This window comes from Anolis carolinensis, chromosome 2 (assembly GCF_035594765.1).
Source record: "Anolis carolinensis isolate JA03-04 chromosome 2, rAnoCar3.1.pri, whole genome shotgun sequence".
Classification (NCBI taxonomy): domain Eukaryota; kingdom Metazoa; phylum Chordata; class Lepidosauria; order Squamata; family Dactyloidae; genus Anolis; species Anolis carolinensis.
The window spans coordinates 41,270,186-41,292,278 of NC_085842.1; the positions used below are offsets into that span (position 1 = coordinate 41,270,186).

The 22,093-nt window shown below is 40.6% G+C and overlaps 1 protein-coding gene across 6 annotated transcripts in view; it reads right to left on the reverse strand.

Annotated features, from left to right (window-relative positions):
• The window catches only part of adamts9 (ADAM metallopeptidase with thrombospondin type 1 motif 9), a 185,027-nt gene that overhangs the window by 120,789 nt on the left and 42,145 nt on the right, over positions 1-22,093 (reverse strand). For 5 of the 6 annotated variants that reach the window (XR_010002523.1, XM_062969681.1, XM_062969685.1 and 2 more), the window contains 2 exons: positions 20,641-20,748; positions 16,936-17,081 (listed from right to left, as the gene is read on the reverse strand). Coding sequence is in view for 5 of the 6 variants with exons in the window: in XM_062969681.1 (XP_062825751.1) it covers positions 16,936-17,081; positions 20,641-20,748 (254 nt within the window). In the remaining variant the exon portion in view is untranslated. The remainder of the gene's footprint in view (positions 1-16,935; positions 17,082-20,640; positions 20,749-22,093) is intronic. The other variant, XM_062969683.1, reaches the window with a different exon arrangement.

The window sequence follows — 22,093 nt, forward strand, 5'->3', positions numbered from 1 at the left end:
CCAGCCTGGTTAAGTCACTAGGAGTTGCGCAAGTCACCAAAAAGTGACTTATTCAAGTTGTATCCTACATTCTGAGAGCAATGCCGATTTATGCTGCCAAGCTATCATTCATCAGCATCGCAGTACCATAATGAAATTCCTTTCCATCAGGATGTGTGGGTTAAAACACTTACAGCTCTCCACTGGATTTTCCTTTCCAAACAACCTTTCAACCACCCTAACACATTTTAAGAAACCATTAAAGGCCTTTCAGGCTTAATAAAATCTTTTCAGAAGCAAATAAAAACAGATATAAACCTGGCTCTGTTTCTGAAGTATAACAAACTGATTGTATAAAGGGGATGTTCAACATTACATGCCTCATTAGTAATTAACACAAAATGAAGTTTTGCAATGTACTTAAATCATATTCAAGTATTCCCAATCAACAGATGAGCATGTAGAATGAAATCATCTAGAGTCATTTGGAAAGATTCAACTCAGGTGTCTTCTTCTATGATAGGGAGGTATAAACATCTGGGAATAGCTATTTTGCTTTTTGTCTTTAGGGGTGACCTTTCAAAAAAAAAAACACAGAAAACTAAGCTCTACACAAGAATTAGTTATGGCTAATGTTCCTATGGCAGTCATCCTGCCTCCAATGACCACATGTTGAATACAGATATCTGCAAGCAATGTCTGCTTGGATTCAGTAGAATGGATTTAGGCACCCACCTGTATCAACAACCCTGTATTATTATTATTATTATTATTATTATTATTATTATTATTATTATCATCATCATCATCATCATCATCATCATTTGCTGCTACCACTGTCGCTACTACTGCTGCTGCTGCTGCTCCTCCTCCTCCTACTACTACTACTACTACCCACCTCTCCCTGTGAATTTGAGGTGAGGAACAACAACAAATTAAAATACAACATAAACCAGACATTAAAAACATATTTAAAAGAGTGTATAAAATCGGTTCACATTAAAACTATTAGTCCATACTTAGATATCCATAATTTAAAATCAATTGGATACATCTGCCAGAAGAGACTGGTCTTTAATACTGTTTTAAATTCAGATAGTATATCCAGCTGTTGAAGCTCTTCCAATAGTTCATTCCACAATTTGGAGGTGGCTGAAGAAAAACTCCAATGGGCGACAGTTGCCAACCTAGTCTTGGATGATTGAAGTAAATATCCCCTGAGATTGGCAATAAAGGGGAAGGAGATCACATAGATCACCAGAGCCCAAAACCATGAAGGCTTTAAAGGTGTTCACCAACACTTACTACTTTACATAAAAACTAATTGATCACTAGAGGGGAGATTTTAATACTGGTGTAATATGATCACGATCTATCAGTAAAACATGAACTAAATGAAGTTGCAAACCTTGTACAGAAGTAACCCAATGTACCATGCATTGCAGAAGTCCAGCCTGGATGTTACCAGCACAAGTACTAGCATATTTAGATCCACTCCTAGCTTTCACATATATCTGGGCCATGGACCTATGGGTCCAGAAACACCCCTAGGCTGCAAAAAAATCTTTTGAGGGAGTGTAACACCATCTATGACCCTTGACAGAAAGCACCTGTGTCTTGTTAGGATTCAGTTTTGGTTTGTTTTTCTTCACCCAACCCATTTATTCAGAGGAGACACAGCGTTCTTAGCTAAGGCTGGAGAAATATATTTCAGTATCATTAATGTGCTGATAGCAATGAGCCCAACTTGGCTCTCGTTCCAGCATTATTCTACTCTTAGAATCTTCCTCTCTTCCTTTTATTATACTATTAATCCTTTAATATAACTATGATTACAAGAAAGGGCCTGTGACCTCAACTAAAGGGCAGAAGATGCATTAGGGTTGCCAGATTTTAGGGCCTGTACTTGCGTCTCCAGTTTTCTTGGTTATCTCTAGGTGGGAAATGAGGTTCGAAATTCACCAATTTTGGTAGGCCAAGTTCTAAGTAAGATAAAGAGTTTATGACGATGATTATGTTCCATCTCAGCAAGGAGAGCACCTACTTGCTGCAGTTTCCAAGGCTTAACTGATCAGTTGCTTAAATGCTTAAAGACGCTCAAGGGAGTCTATGCATTTAGTTAGCATCTTCCTTTGGTCCTACTCATTGTTGCACCAGAGCTTAACCCCTACCTAGCTGAGAAAGAATATCTGCATATTTCATCTTAACCTGGAAACAACTCCTTTAGCAAAGACTTCTCTCTTAGGGCCCTTCCAGACAGGCCCTATATCCCAGGATCTGATCCCAGGTTTTCTGTTTATCCCAGATTACCTGGCAGTGCAGACTCATATAATCCAGTTTAAAGCAGAAAACCTGGGATCAGATCCTGAGATATAAGGCCTGTCAGGAAGGACCCTTACTTTCCAAATAGAAGAATAATCCCTCCCTCCACCACTCAATCTGCTTAAATGGCAAACTGTGAGCAACTATGTTTGACCTGGCTGGATGAGGCCGGGGGAGCCAACCTCACCCAGCTTTGTCCGTCAGGTTATACCGTGCAGCACGAACCAAGATCTGGAGGGCAGGAAGGAGGGGTCGCAATAGTCTATAAGGAGTCTATCCCCCTGACCAGGTGCCCCATCCCACAGTCAACCTGGTTTGAATGTGCTCATCTGAGGGTAGATGGCCAGGACAGTTTAGGGATTCTGTTAGTGTACTGACCACCCCGTTGCCCTACAGTCTCCCTGCCTCAGCTAGCCGGGGTGGTCTGGGGCCTGGAATTGGAATCCCAGCAGCTTATTGTGCTGGGGGATTTCAATGTCCATGCTAAGACCACTCTTTCTGGGGTGGCTCAGGACTTCATGACCACCATGGCAACCAACTAGTATCTGGTCCTAGCCACAGAGCAGGGCACACACTTGATTTCGTTTTCTGCCAGGCATGGGAAGAAGGTGGCAGTGTGGAGGAGCTTACCATCACTCTGTTGCCATGAACTGACCACCACCTGATCAGGTTTAGACTTATTGCGCCCCCCAACATCCGTAGGGGTGGAGGGCCCACTAAAATGGTCTGCCCCAGGAGATTTATGGATCCGGATGGATTCCTGACGGCTCTTGGGGAGTTTCCCGCCAGATCGGCTGGTGACCATGTCAATGCTCTGGTCGCCCTCTGGAATAAGGAGGTGACTAGGGCAATAGACACGATCACTCCGAAATGTCCCCTCTTGAGTACCCGAGCTAAACCATCTCCTTGGTTCACTGAGGAGCTGGCACTGATGAAGTGAAAGAAGAGGGAACTAGAGAGCATGTGGCATTCAGAGTCAAACGAGTCAAACTGAACATGGCTATGTTCCTACCTTAGGGCATATGCCGCGTCAACAGATGCTGCAAAGAACTTTTTCTTTGCAGCTAATATTGCGTCCGCAAAGAACCATCAGGCTGAGCTGTTCCGAGTTGTCAGAGGTTTGTTATATCCCATCTCCCAAGATGGGATCCCTGACAACTTGGCACCCCGCTGTGAAGCCTTTGCTCGGTTCTTTGTGGACAAAGTCACTTTGATCTGCTCTGGCTTTGACTCCATATTAACAGCAGTCTCCAAGGATGTAGCACGAGCACCTGCTTGTCCTATTTTGATGGATTCTTTTCAATGGTTCAGCCTGAGGATGTGGACAAGGTGCTTGGAGAGGTGAGGGCTACCACATGCATCCTAGACCCCTGCCCATCCTGGCTGGTGAGAGAAGCCAGAGGGGGATTGGCCGAGTGGGTGAAGGTGGTGGTGAATGCCTCCCTTTGGGAAAACATATTTCCAGCGAGCCTGAAATTGGCTGTGATCAAACCGCTGTTGAAGAAGCCATCACTGGATCCCACTCAATTAGATAGCTATCAGCCTATTTCCAATCTCCCCTTTTTTGGCAAAGTCATGGAACGTGTGGTGGCAGCACAACACCAGGCATTCTTGGTAGACACTAATTTTCTGGATCCGGAGCAGTCTGGTTTCAGGCCGGGGCATGGTACCGAGACAGCCTTGGTCACCTTTAGTCAATGATCTACGCTGGGAAGTGGACAGGGGGAGTGTGTCCCTGCTGGTTTTGTTGGACCTCTCAGCGGCCTTCGATACCATCGATCACCTTCTGGGGTGCCTTGCCGGGATGGGTCTCAGAGGTACTGTTTTGCAGTGGCTCCGGTCCTTCCTTGAGGGTCGTTCCCAGATGGTGTCATTGGGGGACACCTGCTCAGCCCCACAACCTTTGTCGTGTGGGGTCCCGCAGGGGTCAGTACTGTCCCCCATGTTATTCAACATATACATGAAGCTTCTGGGAGAGATCATCCAGAGTTTTGGAGTGTGGTGTCATCTGTACGCAGATGATGTCCAGCTCTGTCACTCCTTCCCACCTGTCACTAAGGAGGCTGTTCAGGTCCTGAACCGGTGCTTGGCCGCTATGTTGGACTGGATGAGGGCGAACAAATTGAAATTGAATCCAGACACGACAGAGGTCCTCCTGGTCAGTCACAGGCCGAACAGGGTATAGAGTTACAGCTTGTGTTGGACGGGGTCGCACTCCCCCTGAAGACACAGGTTCGCAGTCTGGGTGTTTTCCTGGACTCATCACTGAGCCTGAATACCCAGGTCTCAGTGGTGGCCAGGGGAGCATTCACAGAACTAAGACTTGTGCACCAGCTGCATCCGTACCTTGGGAAGTCTGACTTGGCCATGGTGGTCCATGCTCTGGTTACATCCCATTTGGATTACTGCAATGCTCTCTACGTGGGGGTTCCTTTGAAGACGGCCTGGAAGCTCCAATTAGTACAACGGGCGGCAGCCAGATTAAGAACTGGGGTGGCATACAGGGAGTGTACTACCCCCCTGCTAAGCCAGCTCCACTGGCTGCCGATATACTACCGAGCCCAATTCAAAGTGCTGGTCTTGACCCATAAAGCCCTAAATGGTTCTGGCCCAATCTACTTGTCTGAACATCATATGTTGGGGGTGCTTTGATTGTGCTTTTCCTGCATGGCAGGGGGTTGTACTAGAAGGCCCACGAGGTCTCTTCCAACGCTGTAATTCATTGATACTTGCCTTGTCATAGAGTTACCTTGGCAATATCTGTTCTAAGGATGTTTGCCATTGCTTCTGAGGGTGAGACAGTATGACTTACCCAAGATTACCCAGAAAAATTCTGTGGCTGAACAAGGCTTCAAATCCTGCCTCACAAAGATCTAGTCCAATACTCAAACCACTGCATGACAATGCTTCTTTGCATGTTATGTTTGCCTGCCTGCATTCAAGACACCTGTCATAGGGTTTCCTTAGGCAAGGAATACTCAAGGGTGGTTTTGCTAGTTCCTTCCCTTGAAATGTTGCCCATAGCATCTGTTGGCCATCTCCCATCCAAATACTAACCAGGACAGACCATGTTGCTTCCATGATCAAACAGAATTTGATGCCTTTAGAGTATTAGGTCCTGCCTCCTCCCTCTGAAAGATAAATTACCCAGAATTCAGTAGTGCATATTTAGAATTAGGTATACATCAGATTACACACTAAGGAAAACTGAACTTCTCAGTTGCAAACACTGAAAGGACTAAATGTGTCTTCAATATTGCCCTTCTTTTTTTAGATAAAAAGCTTTGAAATCCCTGCCATTCACTCATTTAACAACTCTAGAGTTCCAGACTAATATCCCAGTTTAAGACCTCTACAAACCAGATTCCTAATATCTATTCCAAGATTCTGTAATAAGTAAAGATAAAGATTTTCCCCTGACATTAAGTCTAGTAATGTCCAACTCTGGGGGTTGGTGCTCATCTCCAGTTCTAAGTCGAAGAGCCGGAATTGTCCGTAGACACTTTCAAGGTCATGTGGCAGGCATGACTGCATGGAACACTAAATGTTACCTTCCCGTCAGAGCAGTACCTATTGATCTACTCACATTTGCATGTTTTCGAACAGCTAGATTGGCAGAAACGGGGACTAACAGAGGCAGCTCACCCCACTCCTCAAATTCGAACCGCCGACCTTTTAATCAGCAAGTTCAGCAGCTCAGCAGTTTAATCCACTACACCACCGGGGGCTCCAATGAGTAAAACAAATATGTAATATATAAACATTATTTAAAACATTTTGATTACTCCACCCACTCCCCCAACCCCACTAAAATCTTACCGATATCTAAGAAACTAGTTTTAACATCAACTGGCCTTACTGAGATGGCCTAAAGCTGTGTGGTATTTGATACATTAAGCTTAGAAATGTGACTGGATAACAAAGAAAGTAACAGATTTGCATTTGCTTCGTCAAATAGATGGGTTTTTTAAATGTATGAATCCACTCTTTCCTGTATAATTTTTTTTATTTCATAACTTATGAAATAAATTTCCAAAACACTCATTGCCTTCACAGACAATGTGCTTCATTTAGGTATTTGCCTTAGGCTGCACAGGACAGCTGGTGGAACAAAACTGCAGATATGTCACTAATGGTTTTGAAATCTTTTCAACTTATCAAAACAACCACAGACCTTTTGCCTAAGCAAAATTCCAGATTACCCTCAAGCTCCACTTACAGCAAAATGCAGTGTCAACTGAGAGAAATGAAAACTGTCCTCACCCTCTCCAAGCAATTTAACATGCCTAAGTCAATAAAAGGGTGCTGAAAAGACCATAAAGATGGTGTCATTGAAATCTCTCTGAAAAAGATGTTTTGTGCTTGGGGTACAACTGTCAGAAAAGCCTTCTCTGTGTAGTTAACTAACTTGCAGGGGTATCTGAAGAGGATATGAGGGCTTTGAAGGCAGGTCACACATGGAAGAAGTCAATCCTTCAGCTAAACAAAAAAACCCTTTTTGCAATAGCTCCCCTGGGTGCCAGTTTGCTTCCAGGACCAATTCAAAGTGCTGATAAAGCCATATAAAGCCCTATATGGTTTAGGTCCAGGCTATTTGACAGATCATATCTCCTTGTATGATCGTAACTGCCTGCCCAGGCCCTGAGATCCTGAGGAGAAGGCTTCTTCTCAGTCCCACTGTCATCCCAAGCTCGATTGGATGGTGGGGACCCAAGAGAGGGCCTCCTCCTTTGTGGCTGTCCCTCACCTCTGGAACCACCTTCCCAGGGAATTCAGAATGGCCCCTTCCCTACTGTCCTTCCGACAGCAGGCTAAAACATTTTTTATCAGGCAAGCTTTTAAAACACATGCGGGGCTTTAGGTGAATTGTTTTTAACAGCTTTTAACATTAATTGAATTGTTTTATTAACTGAATTAGTTTAATTCCATTTTGATATTTAGCTTTTATACATTTTAATTGTTTAATATTTTAAATATTGTAGCAATAATAATAATGCACCAATGGCCATAATCATCGTTTTAATTTATATTCTGCTTTTCTCCCAGTAATCGGATCCAGGGAGGCTAACAACACAATTAAAAACAATACAGAATCATAGAGCTAGAAGAGACCACAAGGGTTAACCAGTCCAATCCTATTCTGCCATGCAGAAATGCACAATCAAAGCAATCCTAAGAGATGGCCATCAGGATTTGAGTTTCCCCCTGCATTCCAGCAATGCAGGCACTCACTGCCAATTTCTATGTGGAACCGGCAGTGAGTGCCTTGATAGTAGTGTTGTGCATTTGGGGTAAATCCTGACACAACCTGTTTTACGCTTTAAGGAGTCTTCTTTACCTGCTGTTTCTACTCTAGAGGAGGTGCTCGGCTGCAGGTCCTAGAAGCTGCAGACACTCCTGCACGCCAAACACACACTCTCCTCGGGGAAAAGTGACCAAGGCCCTCTCCTCCTCCCTCCTCTTCGGCTTTTAGAGCTTCCACATTGAGTAATTTCTCACTGCTGCTGTCTGGCTGGGCACCTTCCTCTCCTTCTCCTCCTCCGTCTTTCATGCAAGGAAGGCATCTCCAGCCCTCCTTCTCTTCCTCCTTCACACCTCTTACTCTGGAGCAAGAGGCCCTCCCCTCTTTCCTCCTCCTCGGCTCTTGGAGCTGCCCTCTTGGGTCGTTCATTGTTGCTGCTGCTGCTGCCTGGTTGCTAGGTTTCTCATGCAAGGAAGGCACCTCCAGCCCTCCTTCTCTTCCTCTTTCATGCCTCTTACTTTAGAGGAGACACAAAGGAGGAAGAGGAGGGGGCTGGAGGCGCCTTCCTTGCATGAGAGACAAAGGAGGAGAAGGAGAGGAAGGTGTTCAGCCAGGCAGCAGCAGCAATGGACCAAGGTGGCAACTCCAAGAGCTGAGGAGGAGGGAAGAGGTGGGATGAGGAGAGGGCCTTGGATGCTACGCACCCTGCAAGACATTTTAAGGAGGCTTTCTGGAAGAGGAAAATAAATGAGGGTTTGCTTTTTGTTTGCTGGGAGATTAATAAAAAAGATTAAACTGGGCTCATGATAAGCAGGCAAGGAAATGGTACCTGCTCCCGCTTGCTTTCATGTCGAGCTTATTTTCGTACAGGAGTGGGGCTTCCTGTATCGTGCTCCAAAATGGAATGAAAGAATTAAACAGGAAAAACAAATCCCGCAGACATGATAGCTGCCCTGCACTCCCTGGGCTCAGAGGGCAGAGGGATGTGGAATGGTTGCTCCCTCCTGCCTTCTCCCACCCGTCTGAAAGGATGCCGTTTTGAATATGGTTTTCTCCTGTTCTGGAGACTAGGGGTAGTTCTACACAGCCACAAAATGCATTCTACAATCAGTGTGCAAAGATAAGCCTCCCTCACTCATTGCAAGCTTTTTTGCTAGTCACTTGGCATGGAACCAGCAAGTGCTATGGACAAGCAGTAAGCAGGTCCCCTTATACCCACTGTACCCGGCAGTAAAGGGATGGAAGAGTGGTGTAAATTGTGTTCCTGCCCAGCAGCACTGAATTGGCTTCAGTATGTTACTTCCAGCCCACATTTTGTGGCTGTGTAGATTTGGCCCTAGTCTCCAGAGAAGGAAATAACAAGCCTACACTATTTTCAGTATGACATCCTTTCAAATATTTAAACATGGCTATCATGTCCCTTCTCAATGTTCTTTTTTCCAAGCTAAACATTAGGGCTGTACAAAATTATCATTACTCCTCATAAGTCAGATAAAATTTGTTAAATTCGTGCATACAAATCAATATTAGAAACATGTTAAGCTAATAGTTACAAATGTTAGAACATGTAAGATAGTGTAAAATATTGTAAAAGATTTAAGTCTGACTAACTTCACAGAAGAATGTACTCTGCAAGTAAGAATTGCTAAAGGGTATTTAAATTAAGATGCTCACTAAATAATGATTATTATGAGAATCTAGAGACTGTATTGTTATTTACTGTATTGTTATTTAGTAGATTGAGCAGGAAAAAGAAGGCTGTGACAACTTCAAGGGAAGTAATAGGGGATTGGGAACTTGATACTTAATAAGGAAGAAGGAAGAGTAGAGTTTTAAGTTATGGGGTGGAATGTATACAATGTATAGAATAAGTGGTTATTACATGGGGTAAGGGGCAATACACGGTAGAGGGAAGTTGCAGCAGAGGACTCTGCCTTCAAGATACTCTGGATGGGTGTGAGGTCCTTCCGAGCAGACTCGGCTTCAAGAAGGGGGGCTATGGATCCAGAGGGGGGGAAGCTATGGGAGTTGGGTCAGGGATTAGGAATAGTTATAAAACAGACTAAAATAGTGGAACAGACATGGGGAAATAGAGGCAAAAGTAAGAATCGGATCAATGGGGGATGAATTAAAGGTTCTGTCAATTAATGCGAATGGACTTTCGTCTCCAGTTAAAAGGCAAAAAAGATGATAGAGGACATTTGAGATCTACAGAGGAGGAAATCAGGGAGATTATGGCTCATTACTATGAAAAACTTTACGAAAGTAAAGAGAGTCAATCAAACAAGTAGGCCTCTTGGAAAAAATAATAAATTCACAGTCAAAATCTAATCTAAATAGTACAATAACTAAAACAGAAATTGAACAAACAATAGAAAGTCTAAAAATAAATCCATCACCTGGGCCAGATGGCTTTACAACAAACTTTTATAAAATATTTAAAGACGATATTACTCCCAACCTTGTTACACTGTTTAATGAAATAATGGAGAAACAAAATGTACCAAATACCTGGAAATTCTCAGAAATTCTCACAATCCTAAAACCAAATAAGGATGAAACTGAATAAGGTCTATAACTCTTATAGACCAATATCCCTAAGCAATGTGGACTACAAAATATTCAGGAAAATATTAGCAAAAAGACTGAGAGATATAATACCGGATATAATTAATGAAGATCAATACGGATTTGTAAAAAACAGGAAATTAGCGGACCCTATAAGGAATATTTTGAACATTTTGAACCATGCCACAGAAAAAAAAATCTAAAGTACTTATATTAAAATTGGACTTTTGCAAAGCATTCGACTCAATAGATCACAAATATTTGAACAGACTCTGAGAGGAATGTAATATGCGGGGGAAAGTGTGCAAGGTAATAGAACAACTATATAGTGAAAACAAAGCAACTATCTCAGTAAATGGGACACAAACCAGACAAATAAATATTAGCAGAGGAACTAAACAAGGATGCCCCCTTTCCCCTGCCCTATTTTCATTAGCCATTGAACCTTTAGTAAACTTAGTAAGGAATAACCCGGTCATTAAAGGCTATAAGGTGGGCAAGGAAGGCATTAAGATTAATTTATATGCTGATGATGTTATGATAATTTTAGGGGAGGTGGAGGAATCACTACAATCATTCGTCAAAACAGTTAAAGACTTTGGAAAAACTTCGGGCCTCACAATAAATGTAGGCAAATCAGAGATATTACATAAAAATTTAACATGGCAAGAACTCAAGAAGGTTCAAAACATTATGGGAGTAAAAATTGGGGAAAAAGAAGATGAAATACCTAGGAGTGGATATACCAAAAAACATCAGCAATATCATACAAATGAACTATAATCACCTATGGAAAAATATAAGCAAATTATCACATGGGGAAAGAAATTCCGAGACATATCTACAAGGCTAAAAATCTATAAAATGAAGATCTTGCCCAAATTTTTATTCTTGTTCCAAACCCTCCCAGTGAATATTCCTACCAATTTGTTGAAGAAGTGGGATAACTCTATCAAACAATGGGTAGTGGGAGGAAACAAAAATAGAATTGCTAACTTTTTATACTATAGTAAACAAGAAATGGGTGGTTGGGGAGCTCCCTAGTTGGGAATATACTACAAGGCAAGCCAGGTGGCAAGGCTATTAGAATTCGAATTGGAAGGGTCAAAAAAATGGGTGCAAATAGAAAAGGAAGCAAATAATTGGCAAAGGGGAACATCATTGGGAGAGAGAATTGATAGAAAAGACTTAAAGAATTTAAAAGCGGGCCCCTGTTTTTCAATGTTGTTAATCTGGAAAAAATGGCAAAATAAATTACAAATAAATAAAATTGACCCTTTTCCACTAGAAACATTGGAAAATAAGGACAAGACATTCACAAATCTAATTAGGGCACTGAAAGAAAACGGTATCAAAAGGATTGGGGACATCATGAATCCCAAAGGAGAAATATTAAAGTGGGATAAAATAAAAGATAAATGTGGTCAAGGGAACTGGATAGCATGGTTAGGTCTGTCCAGTAAAGCCCAGGCCATGAAAAGAAGAGAAGTAGTTGAAACCCCACTGGATAGAATAATTAAAAGGAAAATAGAAATAGATAAAGGAATGACTGGGCTATTTATGACGAACTAATCACATTAACTTACAATACAAAAATAACCATTATAGATAATTGGAAACAGGAAAAAAAAAACTTTGCTGAGAAATTAATTGGGTCTTGGATTGACAATATTCATAAAATTAAACATATAAGGATTAAAGAAACCCAAAGGAAAATAATATCCAAATGGTACAGAACCCCACTCCAAGTAGCACACATAACGGGAAATACTTCAAATAAGTGTTGGCACAACTGTGGGGAAATAGGTACATTTTCCCACATGTGGTGGGACTGTAGAAAAATTCAGAACTTTTATAGAAAAATAAGAAAAATAATGGAAGAAATAATAGGGAAAGAAATAATATGGGACAAAGCTAGATACATGTCTCTCACAGTAAAGGTAATGGAAGATAACAATAATTGGACAGAGATTCTAAAATATATGACAGCCGCAATACAAGCCACGATAGCCCGAGGATGGAGGGATGATACAAAATGGGATGTAGAAACCTGGTGGGCCTATATATCAGAATATATAATTAACGACTTCATCATTCAAAAGGAAAAAATATATACAAATAGACTAAAAGATCAAGACTGGCTAAGGAAATGGACTCTGCTAATTGACAAAATAGACGGAGATGAAAGATACCACACCTTGAACCAGGCGTTCCACACGATTAAACTGATGTTTTTAATTTTTAATCTAGTTTTTAAATGTAGTGTTCATGTGGCCCGCCCTTGTTATATTGCTGTTTTGATCTTATGTTGTACTGTTTATTTTATGTATTGTATTATTTAATTGCATTATGATATGGTTATATTGTATTGTCCTGGGCATGGCCCCATGTAAGCCGCCCCGAGTCCCCATTGGGGAGATGGTGGCGGGGTATAAATAAAGTATTATTATTATTATTATTATTATTATTATTATTATTATTATGTACTGACAATATTTTGAATGGCTGTTCCAGGGGGGTGGGGGGTATGGGGGGAGGGTGGGGGTGGAGGGTGATACATTTCTAAGGACTGTTTAAAATGTCATTTAAGAAATAGTTACCTTTGGAACAATGTATACTGAAATAAGTTATGCATGGCAAAAATAGTTAATTGTTGTGATGTATCAAAAAGAATAATATATATATATATATATATATATATATATATATTAAAAAAACATAAGGAAGGGCAGCTGCGTACCTTTTTCTATGTGATTACTACTCTGTTAGTCTCCAATGTTTCTTTCAACAGGATGATATCCTCTAGCTAGTGTCTCTAGCTGTCAGCATCCTTATCCTCAATTAACACCCAAATATCACAAAACTTCAAAGGGTTTGCAAGAAATTTGGCGAAGAGATGCAAAACCAGAGATAGCGATAAGCAATCTATTTCCTGGGCAAACGTTTTTCTGACACCAGCAGCAAGGAGGTGGGAACTGATTCATCACACTATGTACTTGTTTTATTGCTTAAACCATTCTTATAATGTAAACAGCAGAGCTCTGTTTCTGGTCTCCTCCACCCACTGTAAAATGAGTTCTTCCTTCACTTGTTTGTTTCAACAATACAAAGTATTACCAAATGAATTTATTTTGCTCAGAAGCGGTTAACTCTGATAGACATCCATGCATCTAGCCACAAAAGTACCCATGGCCTCCTAGACATACTGCAGAATTATATGGAATCCTGGGATTTCTAGCTCATTGTGACACTAGAACTCTTTGACAGAGAAGGGTAAATGTTTCACAAAAATACACATCCCAGAATCCCATGGATTCTGCAGTGTGGATAAAACATTCCTTGGAGAGCCAGTGTGGTAGAGTGATCTGAGCATTTGCCTTCTACTCTGTAGAACAGGCTTCATCTCATTCATCTATGGGTGACTATGGGCAAGTCACATTTTCTCAGTCTCAGAAGAAGGCAAAAATACCCCCCAAGAAACAATAACAACATAAACAACAAAAACAACAAAAACACTTTGGAGCCACACAATAAAACAACAAAAATGGTTCCTTATGTTAACTTCTATAAATAAAAATGCAAGGACACTTCACTGAAACAGGATTTGAAGGAATGGCTTTTAAAGGCCTTCAAAAATAAGACCTGGGTTTTCTTTCTTGTACCAACATATGCATAGCATCTATAAGATCTTAGAAGCAGTATTTCCAGACAAAAAGATCCAGTCCCAGTTCTTGTAGTTGATTTTATCAGGCAACAGAGACATGCTGTTCCCTTTATGACACAAAGAGAAAGCTCACTGAAAACAAGAGTTTGTAGAATCTCTCTAGTTCTTTTGTCTCATCGAGTGAAGGGGACTCTGACCAATAAATTCACTCCACTAAACAGAAATTGTAAAATCTCTCTGTGATGTTTCAGCCAGCAAAGAGTAATGTGGCATTGAGGTGAGAAATGCCATCAAAAGCTTATTGCGCTTGTGTGGTTCAATGGGCCATACAGACATATAAATGTGCTACTACTAGCTCCCACAACTTGTGTCTATATGTGTGCGCGCGTGTGGACATATGTACTTTCAAGTTACCTGCCAACTTATGGCAAACCCGTGAATGTCATAGGGTTTTCTTTGGCAAGGTACTAAACTAGAGTGATCCTGCTTCATTTCCAAGATCAAGCAGGGTCTGTCACTTTTATGGTATTTAGACCCACATTTTATAGGTCAAAATAAAATGAGGTAGGAATTATACGGCACTCCAGATGTTTTTAGGCTACAATCCCCAAGGTTCTTCACCATTGACCATAATGATTGGGGCTGCCATGACCTTAAGTGCTACAACATTTGTATGGCCACATGATCCTCACAAACCTTTAAACCAATGGATAAAGTAACAACACAGGGGACTCTTTGTTTTTCATAAACACACAATTTCCGTTTATCCCAGGGGCAAGCCATATTCACTGCAATCTTCAAACTATGACATCAGCCAGATAGTTCTCTTGGAGTCAGTCACTGGAGGTTTACTTCCTTGCTGAACATGTCTGGAAAAGAGCTTCCCCCGTTGTTGCAGAAACTGCAATTGTTACTGACTTCATCATCCCTAGAGCTTTACTGGGTCAATGTCAATGTCTACACTCCTGACAACTTGGCAAAGAAGTAAGACGCTGACGGATGTCCTTGTTTAGCAAAAACAAAAAAGGAATGAAAGTAAGGCGTCTACATTGTTTTTGAAAGTTCTGTCTTTTTGAAGGGTATTTTTGTGCAGACTATGGCAATAATCCAAAGAACTGGACAAATTATTCTGTGTGCCCAAGAGTGTCTCTTTCAATGCTTCCTCCTCCTCCCACACCTGGCAGTCTTCTTTTCAAAGTCAGGGTATGATGTGACCGAAGAGCTTAGCTGCTCCAAATTACTCAAGGAAGCATCTCACTACTGCAAACATCTGGAAATTACTCGTATAAAGAGTGTAGCAGACAAAGTGAAGTAGGGTGGCTCCATTCTTTTTTTACTGTAAATCTAAGAAAGATCTGAAGTTAGAACTGGCATTAGGAGGAACTCTTAAATTGGTGACAATGGCATGATTTCCTTACAAAGTCTATGTAATAGTTTGGGAGGAATACTTCTTAAAAGATCCATAGACTCATCAGGTTTGGGGTTCAACTTTTTAGCAATCATATATTTCTTCAAGGGTCAGTGAACACAGACCTCGGTCACATATAGTTTAGGCTTATTTTTGATACAAGAATATCCTTACATTCAGGCAGAGGCTGGAATATCACTTTGAAAAAGCTATTTGTTGCTGCTCTATTTCTAAGAAAGAGCCCATATTGTGTAGTGGTTTTAGAGTTGGACTAAAACTCTGGATCCTAGGGTTCAAATTCCTGCTTGATCACAGAAACCCATTAGATTGCCTTGGGCAAGTTACCATTTTCAACAGCTGAGGAAGAAAACTGCAAACCCCTTCTGAACTAATCTTGCCAAGAAACCCCTGTGATAGGTTTGCCTTAGGGCTACCATATGTCTGAAATAACTTGTAGGCACACAAGGACACAATGCTTTCAAGGTCTCCAAAAAGTTACTAATATTTTAAAATAAACCATTAAAATAGTTATAGCCTTATTACAATGTTTTAGTCTCACTGCAATTGTTTTAGTCCTTAGGACAAGCAGCTACAGCTGTTTTGCTGTCTTTGAGAAATGCAGAGAGGTTGGATTCTTTAGAAGTCCAGCATGTAAATAAATTATGGGATTTGTTGCCATAAAACACAACTCAAAAAAGGGAGGAAATGCTTTCATGGAGGATAAGGCAATGGGTGGCCACAAGTCAGTACTGGGCCTGCTTAGATCTGGCACCCCAAATGTGAAATGCCCTCCTTTTGAAGGATCAACTAGTGATGGCTTTATTTAGGTGCCAAATAAGATCAAATGTATTCACAAAGCTTTTGGAGTGTAACTGATTAATTCCAGTATATTTATGCATATGGTTTTGAATTGTTTTAATCTTATTAACCTGTTTTTAATCAGACCACTTGTTTAACATAAATGTAACATATTTGATTTTTGAAATAGTTCGTATTATTTTAATCCATTAACATGGATTTTTCTTGTATATCATCCTAAGAGCTTGTGATATGGGATGGGATGTAAAGATTTAAATCAATCAGGTTATTCTGAATACTGCAAGTTGCTGGACTGTGGGATGAAATACATGTTTCTTCTTGTCCACAGTTCAGCACAATGCACAGCATAGCCAGCAATTAAACAATGGGACATTTTCCTTCACCATGTAATGGGGTTAAAGTAAAGGTAAAGGTTTTCCGTGACATTAAGTCCAGTCGTGTCCGACTCTGGGGGTTGGTGCTCATCTCCATTTCTAAGCCAAAGAGCCGGCGTTGTCCAGAGACACCTCCAAGGTCATGTGGCTGGCATGACTGCATGGAGCACTGTTACCTTCCCGACAAAGCGGTACCTATTAATCTACTCACATTTGCATGTTTTTGAACTGCTAGGTTGGCAGGAGCTGGGGCTAACAGCGGGCGCACATTCCACTCTCGGGATTTGAACCTGGGACCTTTTGGTTTGCAAGTTCAACAGCTCAGCGCTTTAACACACTGTGCCACCCTGTAATGGGGTTACACCCCTGCAATTCAAAAATTAAGCAAAAAAATCACTTATATGGCAATTAGTGATATTATCCCCTATTAGTACCAATAATTAATTACAATAATGCAGGACACAAATTCTGATTGTCAAAAATCCAAATAATTATTTGCTATTTCCAAAGTGAAAGATAGACACAGTTAATGTACTTTCTTCAGCAGTCCTGTACTTACTCTGGTCTGTTGCATTCTCGAACAGCATTTTTAATGCCCCCGCCACATGTTCGTGAGCAAGCTCCAAAGGGACTCCATGCACCCCATGTTCCATCTATCACAGGTACTTCCCGCTCTCTGGGAACACAATGGCCAAACCTGCAGTGCTAAACTCCAAAAGGAAGAACAATAGAAAGACTCTTACAACACCAGTTCATTGCTTTGATCTGGATTCTAGTATTCTAAATTGAATTTGAGATATGCATTATTATTAGTTTTTAAAATTCCCTCCTATAAAATTATTTTTCAGAATCAGGAGGAGGGTATGGTCTTATCTGAGGGACCCGTATGCATTCTAATTAATGTTCTTATTATTTTGCAATATTGTGATGATATATTTTGAATTGGTTAAAACCCAATTTTTATTCTTATGCAGAGTTTATAATGGAAAAAGGAGAAAAATAGAAATACATAATATTCTAAAATCTATATAGCGCTCTTCACCATCTAGTCTCCTAGAACACAGATGAAGCAAGGAAATAGTATATGAAGAAATCAAAAAGTTAAGATAACCACAGTGGTTCAAATAGGAAGAATCTTGTATCATTCTCTAGAGTTAGTTTAGCTCTTATGATGTGATCATAAGGAGAGTTAAATAACCAAAGGTGAGCAGAGTTATATTCTTGTTTTAGAATGTAGATATGACTGTGGTTTCTAATATTGGTCATAACCAGTGCTTTCAGTATAAGAGTTAGTTAGATGATACAGCAGTACGTAAACATATTAGATGTCAAAGAATATGCAAGAATTGCATTTTGTACAGTGTAACCAACTATAACATTGTTTGGTGTATTTATGCTATGTTTCCCTTTCAACTTTTTCAAATACAGTAGACTAAGGTTTACTTGAAAAGAAGATATGAAAGGGAAGCAGATGCAAAACACCTATGAACAGGAAAAACTCTACTTTCAGATTTTAGTTTGTATTAACACTATGGTCCCATCTACACTGCCAAATAATGCAGGTTGAAACTGTATTATATGGCAATGTAGACAGAGGTGTAGGGTTTCCACAATCCACAGTTTCCTGAGTTAAGACATCACAGACAATTAGTTTGTTTAAATGCAGCAGCAGATATTTCCACTGTCCTTGACTGGATCAAGTTCATTTACCTAGTATGTGGTGAAGAAAATGCAGGCTGCATCACACAGGGCTGTTTTTGTTATTTCCAGGGGATATTTTATTTTTCCAGAAGATACAGTGGGTGGTAAATATTCTGTGGTCTTTTGGGAATCTAATTGTAACCTCATAACATCCCATAGTTGCCTACCAAACCCATCACAAAGCCAGGCAGCTGTTACCCTCAAGATGTTGTTGGACTGCAGCTGTGATCAGTACTAGTCAGAATAGGCAATAGTAAGAGATCAAATATGATGATGATGATGACAACGACGATTATAATTTATATCCACCTTTTACCTCTTCAACTGAGATGCAGTGCAACAAAATCTGGGAGGTCAATTGCCCATTGTTAACCTAAACCATTGCTATTTTTGAAATGAACCAGTGACTATAAATTATATACGTGAACGGACTAGTGGCTATAAATTTGTTAAATTTGTTAAATTCACATGTTAATGAATTTCTACCAAGTCCATGTCTACAGAAGGCACAAATGGCTCTGATTTCCCAGATGATGAAGAGCAGACAAACTTCTGAGGCCCTCAGAGTGACAGACAGCTCCCCAAGCCATTGAGTTGTATCCTTTCACTGATCCAAAACAGGAAGCCTAAGTTGTGACAGCTTCTGGGGAAAGCAGCCTGCCTGATTTTTTTTTATTACAGGTTAGATGTCACAATGTGTCAGTAGGAGAGACACATTTCCAGATCAGACATGTTGGAAGAACCTCTCAAAAACATGTGGAAAGTGGAAATAGGATGTAAATATCAACGGGGAGTAGAGATGTAAAAAGATTAGGGTGGATTCATATCCATGACCCATACATGTAAGTGTACTAGGCATAATCTATTGAGGGGGGATAATATGGCTTAAGTGTAACCATATCACTCCCCACCAAGGGAAAATTCTCAGATTTCTAAGAATGTCAAGATCAGTCACTATGCTAACCTTCCATATTGGCATATAATTTCAACATCTGTCATAAATAAGGACACACATGGGATCAATAAGACAGTGCTATCCCAAAGGAGGAACATCTTGTGGAACAGCTGCCATGTGCAGTGAAAAATATGAATAGCAATCATGCTTACCATAGAACAGACCACTTGGCTTTTGAGCACGCAAAACTCATTCAACACATGTTTTATACAGATTAGGGTTGACAATAGAAGGCAGAAGGCTCAACTGAGAGACTGAGTATTTCAATGAAATCCTCAATGTCAACCATGAATATAATACAACTGAACACTCCATCATGGTTGGCATCTGAAGTTATGAGTGTGTCAAATAGGCAACAGGTTTTTTTCCCCGTGTCAGAAATGACTTGAGAAACTGCAAGTCGCTTCTGGTGTGAGAGAATTGGCTGTCTGCAAGGACATTGCCCAGGGGACGCCTGGATGTTTTTGATATTTTTTATCATCCTTGTGGGAGGCTTCTCTAATGTCAACGGGTTGACCCACAATGAAATGAAGTAGATGTGGCAATCATTTGCCTTCAAATGTCCAAAATCTAAGTCTGGATTACTATGAGATTTAATATTTCCCAGCTCAATACTATCATACTTAAAATATGTCTAACCCAATACATGTGTCTAATGCAGCAAGGAGTCTTAAATTAAGAATGCCTATAAAGCTTTTACTGTCAAAACTTCCTGGGCATAAAAAGCTTTCAAGTCTCCAAAGATATTACCTTCACAAAACAACAATGACATTGTATTTTTGTTGACTAGTCTATATGTCATACCAGAAGACTTGAGGCAAAACATTAGTCTCAGCACACTGGCTGTAGAGGACTACAAGCTGTAGAAAATGTTTTAAAAGATAGCTTCTCTGACTGGGGAAATTCAGCTCAAGATTTAATGTCAGCAGTTTGTTGTACAGATGCTTAATCCCAATTAATTCTGAATCACCTTGAGAATGGGCCTTTGGCGTATGCACAGCCTTTACTTCTCAATAATAGCAAAACCTGTTTATAATATAAAGCATGCACTTTGAAGTTTTGAGCACTTAAATTTCAGCTTCACTAGTGTGTATAAGCACTGCTCAGGCCCTGACCAGGTTCCAGGACTTGAAGTGTGATCAGTTGTACATTCAAATTGCTTCCTCCTCTGACCGTTTCATCCTGCCTTAAGTAGTCATTATAGATGTGTCCTTATACACAAGTGTACACAGTAAGTAGTCTGGGAACACAGTGCAAAACTATTCTTGGAGGCCTCAAATCCACATCTGTGATGTTAGAATTAAGATTTTAATGGTGTTTGGCTGTTGTATTGCATTTTATGTTGGATATTAGCCACCCTTGGCCTTTTATGAGAAAGAGCAGGAAATATCAAAAGAATAATTGAAAGAAGAAAGAAAACAGAAAATTGGCTCTCCTCAGCAGTCAGATGGTTTGTGAACAAGCACTGAAGTATGATGTAGCAGGTTTTAAACACTGTTGCTATAAAAATATATCAAGTGATCAAAGTTTTTCTCCTTGCACTAAGATAATGCTTCTGTCTACACAGTGTTGGGGAACCAAGAGATAGTAACAGTGGCAATAACAGACCTTTCCTTGGCCACATTCGGTTCCATCAGCCCATGGCGTGTGTTGAGTGCGACATCCTTTATGAGCTCCATCCGCATTGATGCACCAAAGTCTTCTGCACTGCTTCTGCTTAAGTGATTTCAAATGGTCTCAGCATTACTGAACAGCCAGTCTAACATATGTTACAGGCCACATATACATTTTAGATTATCTCCCTGGTGTTATTACAATCACTGGGAAAGGAAGTATAAACAATGAACACAATAAAATAAAGGAAGGAATTTTGTCTAAGGCTGCAGACGGATAACGTTTTTGCTTCAACGCCTGGATTTGCAAATGGGCTTGCAGCTGAGTCTGTACCCACACAGAAATAGCTGGAAGTCATATGGGAAAGTGGTTAAATATTTCCTATTAAAATTCAGTTGAAAACCACCAAACCTGGATAATCAGGAAGTTTTGATTACTTAGAAATATGACTGCATCATGGGAACCTTGTCTTTCCCATTCAGTCTGCCTATGATATGTTTTTATTGTCCATACAACAAAAGCTAAGGCAAAATGAAAACATCTTTTTAAATCTGCAGATTGTTAAATAAGGGTGTAACCTGTCAGAAGTCCTACAAAGATGAGCTTTCTTGAAAGTTTGGGATGTCATAATAATAATAATAATAATAATAATAATAATAATAATAATAATAATAATAACTTTATTTTTATACCCCGCCTCTATCTCCCCGAAGGGGACTCAGGGCGGCTTACATGGGGCCAAGCCCGAATAAAAACAGTAGCAGTATAAAACACAGCAATAGACAACAACTTGCACAATAAAAAAATAAAAAAATAAAAATAAAACATTAGCCAATAAAAAACAAGAACTAATAAAAACATGGATTAAAACTGAGAGATTGTAAAAGTAGACTGGGTAAAGTGCACCATATAAATATTGTAAACACAAGGTGACTGATAAAGTGCTGCAAATTCTGGAAGTGCAAATTGGGATGGGAATAGACCCTGTGTCTATATCGAGTTGACAAAGGTAAAAGGTGCAAACCGGTACAAGAATGGTCACAGATTCAGATTGCTTCTGGATGAGCAATCTTTATCTAAAGGCTTGAGTAAAGAGCCAGGTTTTCAAGCTCTTTCTGAATGCTACCAGGGTGAGGGCTTGCCTGATTTCCCTGGGGAGCGAGTTCCAGAGCCGGGGGGCCACCACGGAGAAGGCCCTCTCTCTCGTCCCCACCAACCGTGCTTGTGACGGAGGTGGGAGCGAGAGGAGGGCCTCCCCCGACGAACGAAGAGATCGTGCAGGTTCGTAGGGGGAGAGGTGATCCCTAAGGTAGGAGGGTCCCAAACCGTTCAGGGCTTTGTAGGTGATCACGTGCACCTTGAATTGGGTCCGGAAGGTGAACGGCAGCCAGTGGAGCTCCTTAAGCAGGAGGGTTGACCGCTCCCTATAATTTGCTCCAGTTAGAAG